The 20,394-nt window shown below is 40.1% G+C and overlaps 1 protein-coding gene across 25 annotated transcripts in view; it reads left to right on the top strand.

Moving 5' to 3' along the window:
* LOC137984619 (kalirin-like) overlaps positions 1-20,127 on the top strand; it is a 167,132-nt gene extending 147,005 nt beyond the window's left edge. For 18 of the 25 annotated variants that reach the window (XM_068831802.1, XM_068831807.1, XM_068831798.1 and 15 more), the window contains 16 exons: positions 219-260; positions 1,764-1,826; positions 3,294-3,450; positions 4,092-4,119; positions 4,958-5,233; positions 6,030-6,329; positions 11,092-11,206; positions 11,576-11,915; positions 13,283-13,409; positions 14,660-14,708; positions 14,801-14,827; positions 15,452-15,604; positions 16,505-16,550; positions 17,359-17,448; positions 18,188-18,251; positions 19,869-20,127. In XM_068831802.1, coding sequence (XP_068687903.1) covers positions 219-260; positions 1,764-1,826; positions 3,294-3,450; positions 4,092-4,119; positions 4,958-5,233; positions 6,030-6,329; positions 11,092-11,206; positions 11,576-11,915; positions 13,283-13,409; positions 14,660-14,708; positions 14,801-14,827; positions 15,452-15,604; positions 16,505-16,550; positions 17,359-17,448; positions 18,188-18,244 — 1,870 coding nt within the window. In that variant the 3' untranslated portion in view covers positions 18,245-18,251; positions 19,869-20,127. Of the gene's footprint in view, positions 1-218; positions 261-1,763; positions 1,827-3,293; positions 3,451-4,091; positions 4,120-4,957; positions 5,234-6,029; positions 6,330-7,919; positions 9,166-11,091; positions 11,207-11,575; positions 11,916-13,282; positions 13,410-14,659; positions 14,709-14,800; positions 14,828-15,451; positions 15,605-16,504; positions 16,551-17,358; positions 17,449-18,187; positions 18,252-19,868 lie in introns of those variants that run through there. The other 7 variants (XM_068831803.1, XM_068831797.1, XM_068831815.1 and 4 more) reach the window with 5 other exon arrangements.
* Positions 20,128-20,394: the final 267 nt, after the last annotated feature.

The following is a 20,394-nucleotide window of genomic DNA, read 5'->3' as shown; positions in this document are numbered from 1 at the left end:
AGTGCGTTCTTCATTTTTCAATAGTGCAGTCCTTCATTTTTCGTGCGTTATTCGTGTGTTCATTTGTTTGTCCGTTATTCATCCGTTCCTTCGTTTTTGTGTTTTTCGTTAGTTCAGTCATCAATCCTTCGTGCATCCGTTCGTTCCATTTAATTGATTTAGGTTTTGGAACGTTATTAAATGTAAATGAATGTCATTTCATTCGTTTTCTTTTTTAGAACGTTTTCACGGAAGAAAGTAACTCGGCATGAGAGTTTTACGTAAGTGATTTTCTTCATTGTATTTCACGTATTTGTCAATTTAGTCTTGTCTTTACTTTTCCAACTTAATTGAGGTGTGTAAATTGATTAGCGTCGTTAATTCGCATTGGTTAATTAGAGCGGTTTTCAATTGAGTGTCGAAAGTAATTAGCGAATTGCTTTGGTTTTGCATTACTTCACTCAGTGATTGGTTCAAAGTTCTCGCGCCACTTTTTCAACCAATCAGAAGTGAAACCAAAACCAATCGTGGCTCGTGCGTGCATATTTTCCCGCGCTTTGTGTCGGCTACTTGTAATTACTTCGAGTTTTGATTGGTTTACCGTATTGTCTCCTTCGTTTTTGATTGGTGAAAGTAATTACTTTGGTTTTGGTTTTACGACAGTCGATTGAAACTCGCTCCAACTGCGTATGTATCGCTCTAAGTGCGTATGTATCGGGTTATCCTGTACCTATTCCAGACTGCTATTTTCGTTGGTCGCTATGACCTGTAGCTTCTTTTGTTATCAGGGCCTGGTGCATTGTTTCTGTTGAAGCATCTCTTGTTTCGTTCTCCAGTCACCCTTGCATACGGAACCCGCGCCCACAGTGCGCGCGGCAGTCAAAACTGTGCTATCCTGTCAATCCTGTTCCCTTTCATCGGAAACGTTGCATTTCTGTGCGCAAACGACGATGTTATCGATCTGCCCTGTTGAAAGGACGCCGGTAAAGTCTTTTTTTCGCGGAGTTAACACAAACAAATACATCATCGATACAGTTTTGACGTCTTTTTACACTTGAAAATATCATACTGAATTCGTATTAGCATAGTTAGAAAAAGCACAAATAACAGCCTAAGCACAATAGCTGACCTTCACCCGCCAGCAATCCCGTTTTGGCCCCAAAGTTTGTTGACAAAAAAGTTTTAAATGGTTTTCTGGCCCTTTAATTGCGAAGAATTGGCGTGACGTCGGGTAGCACAGTTTTTCCCGCTCGCTGAATTCTGATTTAAATTTCAATAGCTTTCGCAGTTTGCACGGCAGACCGCGTCTAGAAAGCTACAGGGTTCCTCTGTGTAACTCGTGTGAAAGAAGACTTGACATAAAGTCACGACCAAACAACGGACAAGTTCAACAGACAGGAACCTGTGTTTTCCTTTTGGTCATATAGTCGTTTTCATCCTTTCATACGGATGATTTTGTCGTTGCTTAGGTATTATTTTTATCGTCCATCAGCCTTTCATAAAATAATCAGTTTAAGGTTTCTTCCAATCAGGAGTCATAGGACCAGTTTGCACTCCGAGGCTGTGAAGTCTTCCTTTCCTTTTTACTCAGAGTGAGGATTTCCGTTTTAGCATTTTCTGTTTTTTCTGTGGCCCATATTCCCGAGTCGTTTCCATTGGCCCGATTATTTAGGATAGAATAAGGATAATTTAAAGCTTTCAAAGATAGTTAGACATAAATATTATTATAAATGCACGAAGACTGGCCGCAGTTTTGTAACTGTGGCTTGTTGTTTTCGAACTAGATCTGTAAAAGGGAAGAAAGAGAAGACACTTCCCTCTATTGCACGGCACCGGAGCTTTAATACGTAAGTTTGCTAGCTTTTTGCACCTTTAACTTTCGCTTCTTTGCACTAACTTCGCTAACCACTTAACAACAAACTGTTGGGGTCCATAAAGCAATCAGAGATGATAACGGAGATAGGCGGTTTTGTGGTTTGTCGCGAACCAGTTGAAGCGAACTGAACATCTACCACCACGACTTCACTGTAGCGCCACTTGACAATAGGCCTACGTGCACTCGTTCTCTGCGGGTGCGCCACATCGAACGACCAAAATCAAGTCATTGCGACAACGAAAATTCTGATTTTTTCGTACATTAAAAGATGATTTTATCCTGGATAACTAGGCTCGTTTTTGAGAAGACACACAAACTGGAATAATGAAGAATTTTAGAAAGCTTTATTAAACTTCTACTTTCGATGACTTTTTTATATGGTGGAAACCGAAATATGAAAAAAAGAGTGCAAAAGACGAGAGGTGGAATATTTCCAACATTAAGGGAGAGAGTGGGAAAAGTCACGTGACTTGTCAAATTGTGACGTACGAATGAAATACCCAGATAAAGAACTTGTGTAGAAAGTGTAAGAACCGAGACGAAAACCGCGGTGGTAATTCACTCTGCTGGCCTAAAGAAAAAGAAATTCTACTTGACATTCTAAACGCGCTGTTAAGTTATTGAAAAACTTTGAGCCCAACGGTATTCGCTTTGATAGTTTAATATAATTGCGCTGTTAATTTTATATCTTCGTCTATCACTTATTGCACAGTAGTTAGTTGTTTTTTAATCCTGACTTATGATGTAATACTTCTTTAATTGACTCCCTTTTACTCTTGTCTGGTGTTTGTCCTGTCATCCCATAATCATCGTCCACAGTTTTATCAAGTTTAGTTTGATTTTGTGGTAACATTAAAGCAGAGTTTGCGCGATCGAGTGTTTTGCGTCAAACAAGGTCAACTTTGGCCTTTCTGCCATTCTGTGGCCAGTTTACTCAGAACTCAACTGGAGGTTCACATTTTAATACGGTATGGTGCGTACGGTTACAGAAAAATGAAATAGTTTATGTAGATGGACTGGTTATGAAACTCTTGAAATCTCAAAAGCGAGAACAGTGACATCGTACTTCATGTTAAGGTAGTTCAAACCGGTTTCAACAATCTCAAGAGACCTTGTTGTTGGAAGGAATGACACTATAACACTTTATCACGTAACAGCAATGTTATGATATCATGTGAAACACCAATTGTTGCTGACACCAATTGTTGATGACACTCTCTGCAAAGTTTTAAAAAAATCTGAATAGCGGATTCAGAGCTACCTTAAATGTCCAATTATTTAAGGTGCCTCTGAATCCGCTCCACAGAATTATTTAACCTGGAAAAAGGGTGTGGTTTGCGCATGGCCAGGGCCAAAACAGCAAACAAAAACATAAAACAAAGAAAGTTGTCGAGTTTTATAACCATCTCCTTGTATTAACTTTGGTTTCATCTTCAAGGAACGACGAGAAAGCTCGACGCGCTCAGAAGAAAACAAAAGACTCGTATCTGAATGCGTTTTCCAACAAGATCAAACAGAATATCGACAAATATCGCACGGAGTTGTCTGGGAACGAGAATGACAATGACAGCGAAGAATCGTCTGCGGCGTCATTGGTGAGTGACTTGGATTTCTCAGTTTGTTCTTTTGTGTATTTCCAAATCGCACATCATTGAACAAGCGTTCAAGATAATAAAAATTTACATATCCTTTGTTAGATGACACGAAGGAATCCTTTTATCGTGTGCAGCCCGCGTAACTGGTCAGGATTTTAGCCTCAAATGGCATACGTCGTTCAAAGCATGCATAGATTCAAACATTACTCTTTCGGTGTGGTGGTCGTCCGAATTAAAAAAAAGTCATGTTTTAGTATTGGAAATGGAGAATGTGGAACAGGGAATCTTTAAAGGCGGCAGACAGATTCCCTTATCTCCGTCCCCGTATTCACCGTTCTTTGCTTAAAGATAAATTCAGTTAAACTGTGTCAAGTTGACTCGGCTGTTTGCTATGATTAGATCAACATAGATTTTGCGAATGCGGTCATAACAAGTTCGTCTTCCACTGTACAAGGAAAGCAAGATGGAAGAGTCATGAATTTCTTAAGTTGGCGCGTATTAAGTTTAAAAAGCGAGGGCATCTTTGGTGAACCCGCTCTCGATGAATAAACACCCTTTTGAACTGAACCAACTTGTGCCCTTCTTCAATAGCTTTTCCTACACTGTTCCAAACTGAAAACTTTTGTCTTTCTAATTTTCAGAATCAAAAAGGACCGCCAACTGAAATCAGTATGTATTTCTTTGTTATGTTCTTCAATGGTTAATACGCTTCCTTTGCGCCTGAAATACTTTCCGACACAACTTTGAGCCATTCATGCATTTTTTGTGTTCACAATAGTTTGCGAGCAAACACTTCAATTTTAAGGAACAAAAACGGAAAATTTATGTGATTGATGGGTTAACGTTACTATATGAAAGTAATTCCCTGCTCATCTACGACCGCTAGCAAACGCTTAGGGTAACGAATTGCCAGATATGAAACTACATACGTGCTTTGTATTTAATGGCCACAATGTCATAATTTAATCTTTTTGTAAATGTATAGTATTTTAATATTAACATAAATTATAAATTTAATTTGACTTAATTATGTTTTAATAGAACTAATACGTAAAAAATGGTTGCTTGGGCTAATCCAGCTGGACGTCTGACAGTCTTCCAAACGACGGAATAATGAAAGCGAGAAGCTAAAAGGGGGTTGGTTTCATTGCAGCACTTCAACAGCGTGTGATATTGTCCATGTTTGCGACTTTCAGGCATCTAGGAACTTGTATCAAAATGGGATGAATTGAATTGCTTAATTTGTCTCTTAAGACACCTGAGTTCTTCCGGTGCCTCAGTTACAAGAGACAATTGCATAAATTATGCGAATGAGCGCGAGGATCATTTCTGGCTTTCGTCTATAACCCGCGCTTCAAATACCTACATTTATTTTATGTCGGGATCTGTTGTCCCGGCAACTCCCGACTTTGCGTTCGTTCTTCCGTCGTTTGTACGAATGCTTCCGACTGTTCGTTGTCCATAACCCAACTAACAATGCATCACGTTCTTACTTTCACGCCGCCAGCATTCAGCGAAGTTCTTCATGACGTTGTTGTCCAAAGCGGTCAGCATTTTCGTCTCCGCTGCCTCTTATCATCGCTCCCCACCCACCCCTACACAGTGACATGGACTAAGAACAAGCTCTGTGTAGAAAATGACGAGAATATCACGATAATTAAGGAAGGATGTGCGCTTTCGCTGGACTTCGTGTCTACGGAGACTGCTAACACAGGTCATTACAAGTGCATTGTCACGTGCCAATCTCGCCGAATCACGTGCTCTGCTTCCTTGGCCGTTATAGGTAACAAGAACATTTCCAAACCAGTTTGTCCAGTAGAAGCGGCGAGTGCCGTTTTCGGCAAATCGTCGGAGAAGCTCCGAAGACGAATCGTTCTCTCTTGGCAAATTAGAATATTGTTTGACTTTGAGTGAGACAGTTAAGGTGGAGACAGTCGTCCGAAGAATCTGGCAGCAAAACGTATCGGCATTTCGTCTTCTCTTCTGCGGTTCGTTTTGCTAAAAACGTTACTCGTTTGCTAAACATGTTGGGCGTGTGTAATTTTTGGTGTTTTCCCGTTTAAGTAATTAATTGATCCTTCTAGAAAATTGCGTGGTTTGAAACAATGCAGTAGAGGTGGAATAGCTTGAATTTTTTTAACAGGTGAACAGCGTAGCAAGCTCAAAGCAGAAGTTGTAGCATCATTAATTGATCGCAAAGTATCCCGTCGATTAAATACAGTAGACGGAAGATGGTTACCTAATATGTGTAAAAACTGAGGATTATAACTCAGCGAAATTTGAAGAAAATTACGTGTGATACAATCCGCCTGAACTAGCTCGAAAGTCGTTCATTCATTTCCAAAGGTCGATAATCAAATAAATGTCAACACGCTGCTCGTCTGAGATATAATTGCAAAAACCTTCAAGTCGAACTGTTTGGAATTTCAAACCGCCATTATCAGTTTTTCTATGTTACTCAAAAAAATTCATTTACTATTTATTTAAAGGTCCTTCACTAAGTGCTTGTCCTTCGCACCAAAAAAATAATTAAAGCAAGCTTAAGTCTCACGAGTTACTGCTCTTAATTTTACGCTTAGGCGTTCCAGAGCCTCCTTCGAAACCTTTTGTCAAAGAAATGACGTCATCATCCCTCGTTTTGGAATGGGAACCGCCTCAACTCGATGGCGGGAAACCAGTCACTGGCTACGCTGTCGAGTTCAAGGAGACTGGGGTGACCATGTGGATGCCGGCGGTACCATTTGTGGCGGGAAACACAGCGTTCATCGATGATCTGACGCCAGGCGCCACGTACCAGTTCCGAGTCAGTGCTAATAACGATATTGGCATCAGCAAACACAGTCCCATGTCAGATTCGATAACACTTGATTTTGAAAGCGGTAAGTTTAACCCGAAACGAATAACCCTGGAAAGGTGTCTTTTCAAGGTAAATCTCTCCACCAATAGCGAACACATTGCCGTTCTTTCCTCGACATCAGGAAGCCTATGATTGCTATCGGCGGATAGAATTATGTTGACATCTGGCGTTATATGCACATAATTATTCTTCTCTCTGTTCTTCAAATGTTCTCCCCAGAGGTTGTTTAACCATACTATGATGTCACGCTCGCTAATTATTTTGTTTATTTTCATGACATGTGTGTTTGACCGGGTGGTGATGTTGCAAGGAGAGAATGGATGTTCATGACAGTGGAGCTTGGAGTGTCATTAACTCCTAATTTCTGCAAAATGTCATTGTTACTCTTTCGAATAGTTTTCAGTACTCATCACTTTAAGAGAGAGATCTTATGTGATCATCGAGAAAATGCAAAGTAATTAAGTTCCTCTACTTTTGTAACGTACACACAAATAATAATCGAATTAATTATGCTAAAGTAATTCTTTCACCAATATATTCTATCTTAATGAGAACATCTTACAGTAACATCCTTAAAATTCACACTGTTCTGGGAAAGAGGTAAACCATTTATAATCATTCATCATAAACTAAAACTTCAACGTAAACTTAAGGTGATGGGTTAACTGTGTAAACTGTGTAATTGAATACTCTTAAACGTCTTTTAAGCCTACTTGATGTGGAAATTTCTGATTAAAATTAACGAGGATTGAAACGAGAGAAGAGGATGGTGAAAAATGACACCAAAGAGACCCTGGAAACGAGGTTGGAAAAATGATTGTATCGAAAACTAGAAAGAGCATCCAGGCTTTTGCTGAGGTCGCATATGCAGTTTTATTGGAATTGAACGGAATTGACAATAAGCCCTTGTCTATCAGTTCAGTATGGTCAGGGCGATTTGCCATGCGCATGCGCCAGTTTTTCATTTGCTCTGGAAACCGCTGTCCATTACTGGTTCAGTTAATTTCGTTTCAGCGTGGTATCGCGTTTTGGGCATTTCTTGCAAGCGGTAACCTTAAGGTCATTTATGGTTTTCCTATTTGCTCCATTTTTCTACCAGTTTCTCCAGTATTATTTCTTCCCGCTTGGGGGCTGTAGCTGTGTTCCCAGGTTTTCTGAAAGGAGTCGTCTCTATCTGGGAGCTGGCCTCTAATAGTGAAACTGAAGCTCCTGGGTTTATCAGGAACCCGACCTCGGTGCGGATGCGTTAATCGGTAATTTAAAAGAAATTTGTTTGGAGTGGTCAAATGGTCCTCTCTCCGATCTATACTAAGCTCTCTTGTCTGAGGGATTTGGAAAAAAAATCGAAGTCTACCTTGTATTCTAATAATGCGAAAATTTGATCATTTGAACATTGCATGGACGCTCTTTCTCAGTTGGCGGACTTACTTCCCAGCTTAATTAAACTCACGTTTTTTTTTTACAAAGCTGAATTAACTGATGAAGCGGTAAAAGTCGAGAGCGTACTCCAGGCTAAACTTGACTGTCTTCAAGTCTAACATCCTTCCCAAGTAATACATTTTCTTAAGAAAATATTAACTCATTGTAATGTCTTGCTTTGTGCTTTTTTCAGAGGAATGAAACTGTTCCAACTCCAGCTTTCTACGTACATCTTCAGAATATTCAGAATAGAGTTTTAAAATTATTGAGCTTCGTAGTCTTCACCTTAAGATATTTCCAGCACGTGTAAAGACGACAAGACGCTGTAAAGAAAATAATTTCTACCATAAATTACTATATAGTTGTATAAACTTGTTTAAAAGGTTCAAAGAACATAGATCATACGCTTTGGTAAAATAAATTTGTCAAGTAGATGATTAATAATTTTAGGGGGTTATGCTATACTGCATATAAATGTGGTTTCTTCGAACCATTATGCTTTGTGACGAGTCTCAAAATAGCGTTAAATAACTTTAATTCGATTGTTTTTGTTTAAACATAATTTTAAAGTAAAGGTGTTTTCCAGTACAAAGGGATAGCTTTACTCCGCATCGCGTGATCTGCTGGCCAGATACAAATCACGTTCAGTTTGAAATCTGACCAATTAGTGATTTCGTTTTAATTCTTCGACACGTGAGTGAACGAAAGGGGCGTGCGGGCACGCTCTTCTTTTACCATTCCACCAATCAAATGGGACCTTTTTTCTGGAAAACATCTTCAAATGAAATTTCAAAGTTAATCTACTGCAGTTAAAGTTAATGCGAAAGAAGAAGTTTGAATTCGGTTTTTGTCAGAAAATAAGAACTAATGATTGCCACTAAGGTACAAGCAGTTAAAATTGAGTGTCATTGCGGAACACAGGCACTGAAAAGAAATTCCTCATTGTGAGGTATTATTTGGTTGAATTTTAGTTACGAAATTAGGAACTGTACATTATTTTAAGTTAATTTTGTAAAATTGCAATCATTTCAGACTTTTCTTTAAATTTCAAAAACGAAGTGCATTTTGCTCTCGCGACGGTTTAGCTAGCTTTTATCGTGTTACTGTTAATTTAAAATTGACTCCGTGAAATTATTGGAGAAAATTATTTTGATATTTTTATTTAGGGAATTAATGTGCATTTTCTAAATGCGATGTCTCGTACAATCAATCTTGGGCTCATTGTACCAAGGATCTTATTTAAATTTGACTGAAATTAATTGAAAAAATTTTACTTACAGAAAAGAAAAAATAGATTAGAATTGTTGCGGTTTGGAAAAACTGCATATTTGAATAGTATAGTCTGTCAATCTGTTCTTAGCCTCAATCCTTGTTAATTGGTCGAAAATGTTGGGAGTTATCCTCCATTAAAATATTTGAACTCAAAACAACAAGGTGTTTTGAGTGTACTATATTCGAACAAATCCAAGAAAGGAAGCTGTCAGTCCTTTGCTCTCTCTCCCCTCCCAATGATAATACTTTTTTCTCCCTGCGTTCCCAACCCTTCATTATTTTCCACAGCAACTATCGTTTCCTTTCCATCCCCGGTCTCTGTCCTTTTACGCTATTACCCTTCCCTCTTCTCTCTCTGTTTACACTTCTCCTTTTTCCGTGCTCGACCTTATACCTCCCTTATATTTTTCTCCTCCACCTTCCCGTCCCCTCTATCGTTTTCTCTCCTATCCCTGCCCTCTGTTTTTTCATCCACTACCCTCCCCTTCCCTCTATCTTTTTTCCCTCTGTGCACATTTCTTTTTTGTTTTCCTTCTGTACCTCACCTTCCCCTCTAACCTATCTTTTTTGCCTTTCCCCTAACCCCTCTATTTTCCTTTAGTAACTTACCCTCACCTCTTTCATTTTTTCCTTTTTCCGTTCACCCTAAATTCCTCCACTACCTTCCCTTCCCTCTATGTTTGTTCTCGTACCTTTGCTCCCCATGTGTTCCTCCAGCACCTTCCCCTTCCCCTTCCTTCGTCTTTGCCTCCTCATTTCTTCATTCTCTTTTCTCTGCCCTGTTATCTCACGAGAACACGGAAGATAGAAAGAGCCCTCCGCGTTTAGGTGTCCTCGAACGGACATCACATCTCTGTCCAGCGCTAACTACTTGCTCCTTCCTTTTCCCCCAAATCAATGCATTCGTGGAGGCCGTAAAGATGGTTTTGCTCGTCGTCAAAGGACGCAGTCTATAAGGAGTGTCATACCTTTGCTAGCGTTGTTTTATCTACTTTCTAACAGTGATCAACGGAGGTATGGTGAGCGCATGAATCGAACACACATGGATTAGTGTATTCAATTTTACTGGGAGAATCTCTTTTTCTTGAATCAGAGCTGTACATGACTTTCCTAGTGACTTCAAACAGGTCATCTTTTCGCATTATCTGATCTTCTCTGTTGTTGACTAATATGACTGCAGGCTCAAAGAGTGAGATGACTTTTGACATGTATTTTTTTCAAAACTCAATTTATTTAGATCAGCGAGAGTACTGGTCATTGCAGCACAAGAATTCCGAGTTGACCACTACAAATTGATTCCATGCCGGCCTGAGTGCGATTTTTTATGTGTATTATTTTAACTTTTTTATGAATAAAAACTATCGCTAGAAAGATTTCGCACTTGGGCTCTTCGAAATATCCTCTTTTGTAGAAGAATGGTTGCTTGGCAAGGCAAAAATTACCTGCGTAGGATACAACTTAAACTACGACAGCCATAATAAATTCGTACTGTAAATGCCGCAAAAATAAAGTTCTACTACTTACAGTAACTGTTCACACAAAATAACCTCAAAGCTAAATTAGTTGAATGATCACCATTGAATTTATTAACCAAAATATAATTATCTGGAACACGAAACGAAGAGCTTAGGAAATCGTTAGTTCCCAATCCGAACTCCACGAATCGAGTTACCGGGAACTCCGGCGAAAACTGACTTTTCAGAGCAGAGAGGAGAAACAAACTTAATAATTGGAGGACATCACAAGGAGCGAACGACTGGTACCCTCACTTGAAGTGATCGTATTCTTAGACAAGGATATTTTAAATTCATGTCCTTGAATGACATAGGCATATGTGTTGTAAAAGGATGGATTGTGCGTCGATTGACATAGAGGCAATGTTTGGCGAGAAAGCTTCTCTAAATGTAGTCGGTCTTAGAAAACGATGGCTTCATGGTGAGACACGAGACTTCTTAGCTCTGCGTAATGCGCTCCTGTTGATGCGAGTTCTGTGGCCACTGTTTCGTGTCTGCAACTCGCGAACTTCACGCCGGCGTTACCCATTCCCGTTGACAGTTATGTTTGTTAACATTTCGGTTCTCTGTTGTTCTTAGACGACGAAAAGAGGAAGAAGCACAAAAGGAAAAAGCGCAGAGGTTCGAAATCGGAACCTATCGTGTGGAAGAAAGATATTGAAAATTTCCATAATGTTTACGCTGAGCTGGGAAGGTAAGCTCGAGATAAAACAGAAAATTTAGTAAAAGCGCTCTCGCGTGCTGAACGTGAACGCGCGATTTGAACGTGGCGCGCGAGCAAGAGCGTGGTGCGCGTTCTAGGGGTCGCGCGGCGATAAATTCTTTTGTAGAGGGGAAGGGGTGTGGGTGAATTTAGACCTTCCTACTTTTCTAGATTTTGACTAATATTGTCTTCATTGTTGTACCCTACACTGTTTAAGTGAATTTCTTTTTTGGCTATGAGCGTTGTCTCTCTTCGAGATCTGGTTCTGCTTCATTCCTTATCAAACTGTCAATATCTCACGGCTTCGTTTCTGTTGTAGATTGTACTGATTTTATTCCGTAAACTGTGTTTACTTTTCAGGGGCCGATTTTCGGTTGTAAAGAAATGCGTCGAGAAAGCAACTGGCAACGAATATGCAGCTAAACTCGTGAAGAAGCGAATGGTTGGCAAAGAGGATGTTGAGGATGAAATTTACCTTTTAAGAAGACTAAAACATCCGAATTTATGTGGTTTCATCGACTGTTTTGATGCACCGAGGAACTTTGTATTAATTGTTGAACTTTTATCGGGAGGTCGATTGTTTGACCATCTAGTTGTAATGGACAATTTAACGGAGAAAGTCGCGATTGGTTTCATACGGGAAATACTAGAAGGAGTTCAACACCTCCGGGATCTCAGTATTGTACACCTCGACTTGAAGGTGAGGCTTTAGGCAGTTAAGAGTGGCTAGGGATTGGGCTTTGCAAGAAAAAATCTATCGATTCTATGTACATGTAGTGAGTACTAGTGTTACTTGGCTAAGTTTACTTGCAGCAGAAATGACATCTGCTTGCTACCGTGTGGCCTTGTAGCACAGTCGATAGAGTAACTCTGATCAAATCCGGAGGCCGTGCAGTTAATAGGGAGTTTTAGCAAAGACGACGGCTACAGCAACGAAAACGTCAGTCCAAAATATAAGTTAGCGCTATCGCAAGTATTTCGCGATTAATCCGTCTTGTTCACATTGTACAATACAGGCGAACTATCCTGTAACTGGATGGGTACGAACGGTTTAAAGTCGAAACTGAAAATGACTTTTTCATTATTATATGCTCACGTTGTCGTCAAAACCTAAACTTTGGTGATTTCACGTTGTTGTTTTGTGGAGTACGGCAAAGAAATGCACGGAAATTCGTGTTGCACGTGCAGCACGAGTATTTTTCCTTTTTTAACCAATAATATTCTTGCTTTGTGGCGTTGCCGTAGCCGTACCCGTCGTCTTTGCTAAAACTCCCTAATTTTTAGCCGGCGGCGGATGAAACATTTTGCTAGTCTTTTCCTAGAGCGCGAGCGTGCGGAATTCGGTTAATTGAACAATCTGATTGTTTCCGTGAGCGGGCGAGATTTTGCTTTCTTGCCTTCGAAGCCAAGCTGAATTTTTAGTGGATAAATCGCCGCGTAGCTAACGTTCACTTTCGCGTTTCACGGATCTTTCAAAATTATTTTCCCTTGTTTACTTTGAAGTCAGATAGAACGACAGAATTCAACCGCAAGCTCGATGCCTTGTGTTTAGGCCGCGAAGAAATTAGAAGCATTATTCCCAGGCCGAAGGGATTTCGTCTTGGGAAAAGCTTCTGTTTTGAATTAGACCCTTGGGCCGTACTCAAAATCTGTTTATCCCAATACGGACCTTCCGAGCGGTGAATAACATTTCTTTCTCTTTCCTAGTGTGAGATCATTTCCGTACTGGAGCCACTAGTTAATACAAATTTAATAGTTATTAGAGCGGTTTTCGATTGAGTATCGAAAGTAATTAGCGAATTGCTTTGGTTTTGCATTACTTCACTCGGTGATTGGTTCAAAGTTCTCACGCCAGTTTTTCAACCAATCAGAAGTGAAACCAGTCGTGGCTCGCGCGTGCACATTTTCCCGCGCTTTGTGTCTGCTACGTACAATTACTTCGAGTTTTGATTGGTTTCTTGGATTGCTTCAGTCCTTTTTGATTGGCCGAAGTATTACTTTGATTTTGGTTTTACGACACTCGATTGAAACTCGCTCTACTTATTCATTTTTTGAAATCCTCTTTAGCCTCAAAATCTTCTCCTTGCTACTGGGCCGCTACCAAAGGTCAAGATCGTCGACTTCGGATGTGCAACGGAAATTTCCGATTCAGAATCGGTAATTAGACAAGTGTTCGGAAATCCAGAATTCTCCGGTGAGTTGATTGTCGGTGAGCATTCGGGGCGCTCTCCATTCGACCAAACACCCTGGATGAGGGGGGATCGAATTGAATGGAATGGAATGGAAATTTCGTGAATGGAGCTCCTCAATTTTGTTTATACTGCCTGAGATAGACCTAACCTTCAGGTCCCAATTGTTCAAACGATGCATGGATAGCGCTGTTAGCGGGATAAATCACTATCCAGTGGATAGCGCAATTGGACTTATCCACTGGATAGTGATTTATCCGGTGGATAGCGCTATCCACCGTTTGAACAACCGGGGAATGTTTGCAGCTGTTTATCCTTACTTGGGGGACACGTTGTGACGTTTGTATTCCGAGACACGAGGTATGAAGAGCAAGGGGACACTTCGTGACGCTTATTGAAATTCGTGTACATCTAATTAGGCGCAGTTCTGGACAAATCTGCTGTGGATTGCCTGACTAATTAAGTCTATTCCATTGTGCACTCGAAGATCGTCAAATTTTAAAATAGGGGATTTGGTCGAATGAAAAGTACCCAATATAAAGCTTAATTATTGACATCATTGCTCCGGTCGAAAGTTTAAAGTTAAAAACCGGGGTTTATCATTTTCCTTTTAACGAGTTGCAATTTTCCTGTGCTTGCGGGAGGCGAAATGTTAACTTAATTTTTTTTAATTCATTTCTCAATTTCACTTTTTGTTATGAAATAAGTTCATTTAAGAGTTACATCGGGAAAAACAAGTATCGATTGCTGTCATGTGATCGTCCGGCGTCTACTTGTGGAATAACAAACTGCAAAACGTGCCGAGTTTTAATCTATATCAAATGTAGGTTTTCGACATTAATTTTATACTCAAAAGAATATCGCGTTTCAGATTGGTCAGTGGGGAATGCAACAGAGGGTATAGAGTGCAATACGAAAGTTGCTGTGGAAACACAGTGATAGAGTAGTTTTGTTTGGTATACAATAAATGAAAGATCACATGAACTTGCTCGTGCAATTCGCGATTTGTGGTCACTCGTGATGTTTTGAACCTTTTCAAATTTTGAGAACTTTCAAAACATCACTTGTGCCCATAAAATCGCAAAAATCCACTCGCGTTCATACGGTTTCCTATTCATAGTTTGATAACGATTTTATTTTGAATCTCCAAGTATAATGTGGTACGTGTTCATGATACATCGATTAAACTGGAAATCAGCTCGTGTCCAGGCAACTTGTTGCCTCCTGTTAAATTTTTGCGCTCTTTCTTTTTCAGCCCCTGAACTCGTAAACAGAAGACCCGTGCATTTTACGACTGATACTTGGTAGGTATTCTCAAATTTTTATTCGATTTGAGCTGTGTGAAAGCCTTTTGTTCTCCGATGGTTTACACCTTTTCCGTCTTGTTTTCTCGCAGGAGTGTTGGGGTTATTACATACGTCATGTAAGTATCATTCTGATGTCCCATTAGTTGGTTAATAGAAAAGCGGTTATACTATAAATGCTTTTCGAGTGAGTCTGCTAAACTATCCAGATACCGCAGGGAAGTTTTGATCAGTAACTTTCATTTGAATGGTCACTCGTCAAGATTTCACGTAAGCCTCAAAACTTAGAACCACCTTGTACAGCTTAATAAACAGCACCGCAGGAAAGTGCTGCTCAGCAGCTTTCATTTGAATGGTGAGCCAGTGAACATGCGAGTCAACATGCAAGCCACGCAGTTATTGAAAGATAGCCGTTTTAAAATGGGTACTTAGACTCAAATGCGAGACTCGCATGGCTCGCTAGCTTGCACTTTGTCAAGACCGATTTCCGCCGCATCTTCGAAAGAAACTATCTTGTGTTGTTCCGACTCTCCTGCACGTTTGCATGTGCGATGCTCCAATGACTTAACCAAACTTACTGTTAGCAAGATAGTCTCTTTACCGCGGATGAAATGTTCAAAAGAACGTCTCGCAAACGGACACTCGACATTAGAGTTCCCGCTGTAAGACCTCTGGTCTTTGCAGCGGAGGAAATGACACTGGGTTCTAAACTGTTGCATCTGTCTATTTTTCTTTTCGAACAGACTAAGCGGTGTGGCGCCATTTCAAGAGGAGACAGTGGAAGAAACGTGTCAGAAAATAACCCAAGTCAAATACCAGTTTAATCCAAAGCACTTCGAACTAATCTCGAACCAAGCAAAAGAGTTCATTTCTTCGCTTCTTGTTAAGAATCCCAAGTAAGTTCAACGGGAAATAGTCACGGTGTTTGCCCGTTTCCTCAGTGTGCGGGATAAATCGGTGGACGCTTTTTTATATGGGACAAAACAAAGTGTCCCACGAAGCCCAAACGCCTCACCTTTTCATTTACAGTTATGGCAGTAGTATTCAAATAAGGGTCACTGTTTGGCGAGTGGTGACGAACGTCGTGCTTGGCGGGGTTTGGAATACCAACAACTAAGAAAAAACAAAGATGCAGAGAGGGAAAGGGGATGGCGGAGGGCAGAGATTTGTGTATTTTACAGAATTTCAGTTTTGGAAACGACAAAGGCTGCGTTTCTTTGGGAGAATCCAAGATTGGATTTATGATCTCAGATCACAGGGATTTCCTAAAGTAACGCAGAATCCGAGAACGGGTTTTTTTGGAGTGACAGCCCACTTTCAGCCCGGCGGTTTGCATGAATGTAATTTGTATCAACTTGAAGTTCTGCGAAAAATTTACGACTACGTCGAAGGAGAAAATAGCACTGAAATCTCACCTTGATTTCTCGCCACGATTCACGCAAAGGCCGGAATGTGTACTTTCACATGACTACCGCTGGTTAAACGTAGTTTTTTTCGGATCCGTCTCCCAAAGAAACGCATGGATCATGAATCCTAAAAATCCGGATTCAGATATGATCGAACGAATCCACTCGGAGAGTGGATACTTGGGATTAATAAACGCAAAATCCTCTTTTGGATACAAGAATCCGGATCTGGATTTTCCCAAAGAAAGGCACACAAAGTCAATTCCCTGAAAATCCGTACCTAGGTGAAAAACACAAAACACGTGTGATAAAGTTTGTTGTTACAAACCAACGCTCCAATGAGAAGGGATTGGGTTATGAATGCCAGATGTTTTGTTTTTTCCGTTTCAGGAAAAGAGCCGACTGCCAGAATTGTTTAAATTCGTCGTGGATAAGGGTATGGCCACAGACTTTTGTTTTTTCTTTTTATTAAGCGCTGTCTCCGTTGATTTATAGATAATGTCGCCTAATTCAAACGGTTTCAACATTTTACCAACATTTGTTCATCAAAAGTTGAACGGATATTGGGCAAGTGTTGCAAGGGGAAAAAGTTGTGCGGAGGCCATTCAAACGTAGAATGAAGGGGGTAGTTTCTAAAGAAACTGTGGTGCTGCGTCGGTGGGGAAGTATTATACAAAAATTTGGTTTTATCAACGGAGTTGATAATGTAAACTAGCCTGCAGAACAGGCGTGATTTTTTGCGTAAACAGAGGCGAACGCGAGGCGAGCGCGAGTGGCGCGCGAGGGGAAGAGCGCGCCACTCGCGATTCGCGTTCGCCTCGCGTTCGCCTCTGTTTACGCAAAAAATCACGCCTGTTCTGCAGGCTAAATGTAAACTGGCCACCGTACAGAGATTCTAAAAGCTGACGTTTCGAGCGTTAGCCTTTCGTCAGAGCGAATCCGTAGGTCAGCGGTGGGCGGGCCCGCATAAAATAAATCATCCCATGCAGATCTCGCGGGAATACTGTATCTGACTTGTGCCGTGAAATGAATGTGTGATGTATAAGGTTAGTTATAATTCTGTATCAAATATACAGGATTGTCATTTTGTAAGTTAGGTGTGATGTGAAGTATTCTTTGGGGCGACATTTAACTGAATTGAGATTTACAAGGGGATGCGCCTGGCTTAAACAGTGGGTGTCTGTGTTATGTCAGCCTCATGAATTGTTCATGAACGCGTGACATTTTTGTTGTTGTTTTCACAGATGATCAGCCCAAGACCTCCAAGCCCCGTCAAGACAATTAAATTGAACACTTCGAGATTAGCGGCTTTTAACGCGCGGAGACGAAATCAGGTGAGAATGTTTTGCTGCTGAACAACTACTTCACTGTGAAAAACTTGCCTGTCATTTTTCCTTCCATTGCCCGTCTCTTTAACTTCCTTTTCACATTGAAACGGTGTTATTATGGACTTGGAAGTTGCCTGTATGTCCCAAGATTAGAACATCGTTTGTGTGCTATAATGGTAAAATAAGTTCCTCTATAAGAGTGGTAAAGTGAAGACGTCACAAAAACTAGATTTATGAAATTATGGGATTTACTGAGATATTCTGAAAGTACATGATGAAGAATGGCCGCTTGCCAAAAATCAGTTGAATATGGGGGAAAGATATTAGCCCTTCCATGCTTCAGTAACTCCATACAAATCCTTGTAATTTTGTCTTTGTTCCAACCGTTTAGAACAAAGACAAAATTACAAGGATTTGTATGGAGTCACTGTAGCATGAAAGGGCCTATATCTCATCCCCAAACTGCAATAAGATGCTGATTTTTCGCAAATGGCCATTCTTCATCATGTACTTTCTGAAGATCTTAACGAATCCCATAATTTTATAATTTTAAATATTTGTGACGTCACACTTTACCACTCTTATTGCAATGATTTTTGCTAGCTAAACATTATGTTTGGCTTCATATTGTTGTCATTTTCAAATGGTATGGCATTTGTTAGAGCATTGTTTTTCCAATGTTGGAACAATGCTGTTTACCGACTAAACCCGACTCATGTTTTAACTCCTGTGTTGTCTTTTTCAGCACGATATCACACCGGTACCAATGAATACAAGCGAAAGAAGCGACTCACTTTCATAGAGAAAAGGTAAAACATTTGTGGACAGCTTTATTTTTGTTAAGTGGCGAATTTTATGTGTGGACGCCAGAGTGAAAACCCAGAGTGCTTCTAAGGTGGGTAGGGTCAGTGGGGCAGTGATAATAGCGCAGGCTTTCCAACAATGTTCCCGGGTTCAGTTCGGAGCCGGTCGGAATGAAGGTTGCCCACGCAAAGGTACAGCGAAGATTCCTGTTTGCAAACATTTTTGTTTTTTGAATTCGCCTACCCGTGGAACAAAAAACCATTTGTTTCAATCGCAAATAAGGCTGTGGTTGGCTCACTGACACTGAATAGATGAAGTCACCGATATCTTCGCTGAATTTTGGGGTGACGCAGTGGGCTTTGTTGTCGTTTGAGCCACATAACACGAGGAAGTAGGCTTCTTTTTTTGTGCTGGATGATGCAAAAACTTTATGGCAAATAGAATTAAGGCCAAAACTAGCAAGAGTCAATTCGAGGCAACACTCTGAAAGGCCGTTTGGTTGACTACTGTTTTTTCATTTCTCGATACTGTTAAGGCCTGGCCAAGCGATAAATGTTGAACGATCCAACATGTTGACCAAACGTAAGACGCACAGGGTAGTGGGTAAGGTATCTGTGGTAAAGGCTCAATTTGCAGTCACAATGCGCATGCGCGTTTGCAACATGTTTGTTGACTCTGGCTGAAGAAACAAAACACGAAAACAAAAACAACATCATCCGGCTCATTGAATGGTCATTCTAACGCTAAAAGTTTAGTTCATCCAACAAGTTTGATCGTCCAACATTTATCGTTTGGCCGGGCCGCTTAACAAAGCAATGAAAACACGTTATGTCCAGAAATGCCACTAATTATGCATGCTGATTTCAATAAGCGTCACGAAGTGTCCCCTTACTCTTCATCCATCGTGTCTCGGAATACAGACAAATAAACGTCACAAAGTGTCCCCCAAATGCTGCTTTTCAAGTACGGATAAACAGCTACATTTGCCCTTAGCTATAAATTACCCTAACCTTTACCCTTAACCTTATTGTTGCAAATATGTAGCAAAGGCTTAGACTGAAAGGACACTTCGTGTTGGATGTCAAAATTGGGCGTGCATCAAATGAATGCCCCGTTCACACCAAACCTTAACCATGTTTTGAACATGTTTTAGTTATACACGTTTTAAACTTGTTTTGTTGTTAAATCACCTGTACTGATTTTTGTCTACTACAAATTTAGCACAGATCAAAGTATTTATCTCATGTAAAAGTCAGTTCTACATTTTTCTGACTGATTTTCATTTTGTAAAACCCACTTTAATAGACCAATTTCGATATATTAAATTCAGTCCTAAACAAAAGACATCATCTCGAGGCTCTGGGGAATAAACTCATACAAATCCTTATATTTATTCCCCAGAGCCTCGAGCTGATGCCTTTTGTTTAGGACTGAATTTTAATATATTGAAATTGGTCTATTAAAGGGGTATCAGTGTATTTCTGGACACAAATGAGATGCGCACATGTCTTTGGAAGTAGTGTGCTGTGGTCCAAGGAACTTAGCTTTCGAGCTGACCACCGCATCACGGAAACATCCTCTCTTGTGTAATCACTCATTTTATCGTTTTTGTTCTTCCACAGCGTCGAGCAAATCTAGATTTGTGAACTGATCGCGCACTCTTAAGGAGCCTAAAGACGGAGTAAATTTGACAGTTGTGCTTGTTTTGTACAATTGTAAACCGTGTTAGCTAGATTAGTTAATTCCTGCATGTAAAAAGGTTATTTGTTGATACAAATTCATAAACCCGTTCAGAGAATTGTAAATTGTAGATTCAAATCTTTCTAGCTAAAAAGCAGTAACAATTGCCGGATTTATTGTAGTTTATGCTCTTTTTTTTTTTTACAGAAGAGAGATTTATCAATTCGTTAGATATTTTCATATGAAGCAAATTTTAAAATGCAGCAAATCGGTCATCTCGCTTCCTTTGCAAACTCATTTTTGTGGGCCATCTTTTCTTGCAAAGCGTACTTTACTTCTTATATGGCTTTTAAATTCGGACATTTGATTCAGTTTCGTATCCATTCAAGCGTTGTTTTTAAAATTTTCGTAAATGTTAGAATTTGGCTGTTTTTGTCAAACTAGTTATTTTTCCTTTTAGCTAGTTTC

The sequence above is a fragment of the Montipora foliosa genome, chromosome 14 (assembly GCF_036669935.1).
Source record: "Montipora foliosa isolate CH-2021 chromosome 14, ASM3666993v2, whole genome shotgun sequence".
NCBI lineage: Eukaryota > Metazoa > Cnidaria > Anthozoa > Scleractinia > Acroporidae > Montipora > Montipora foliosa.
This window is presented reverse-complemented; position numbering and strand designations above follow the sequence as displayed.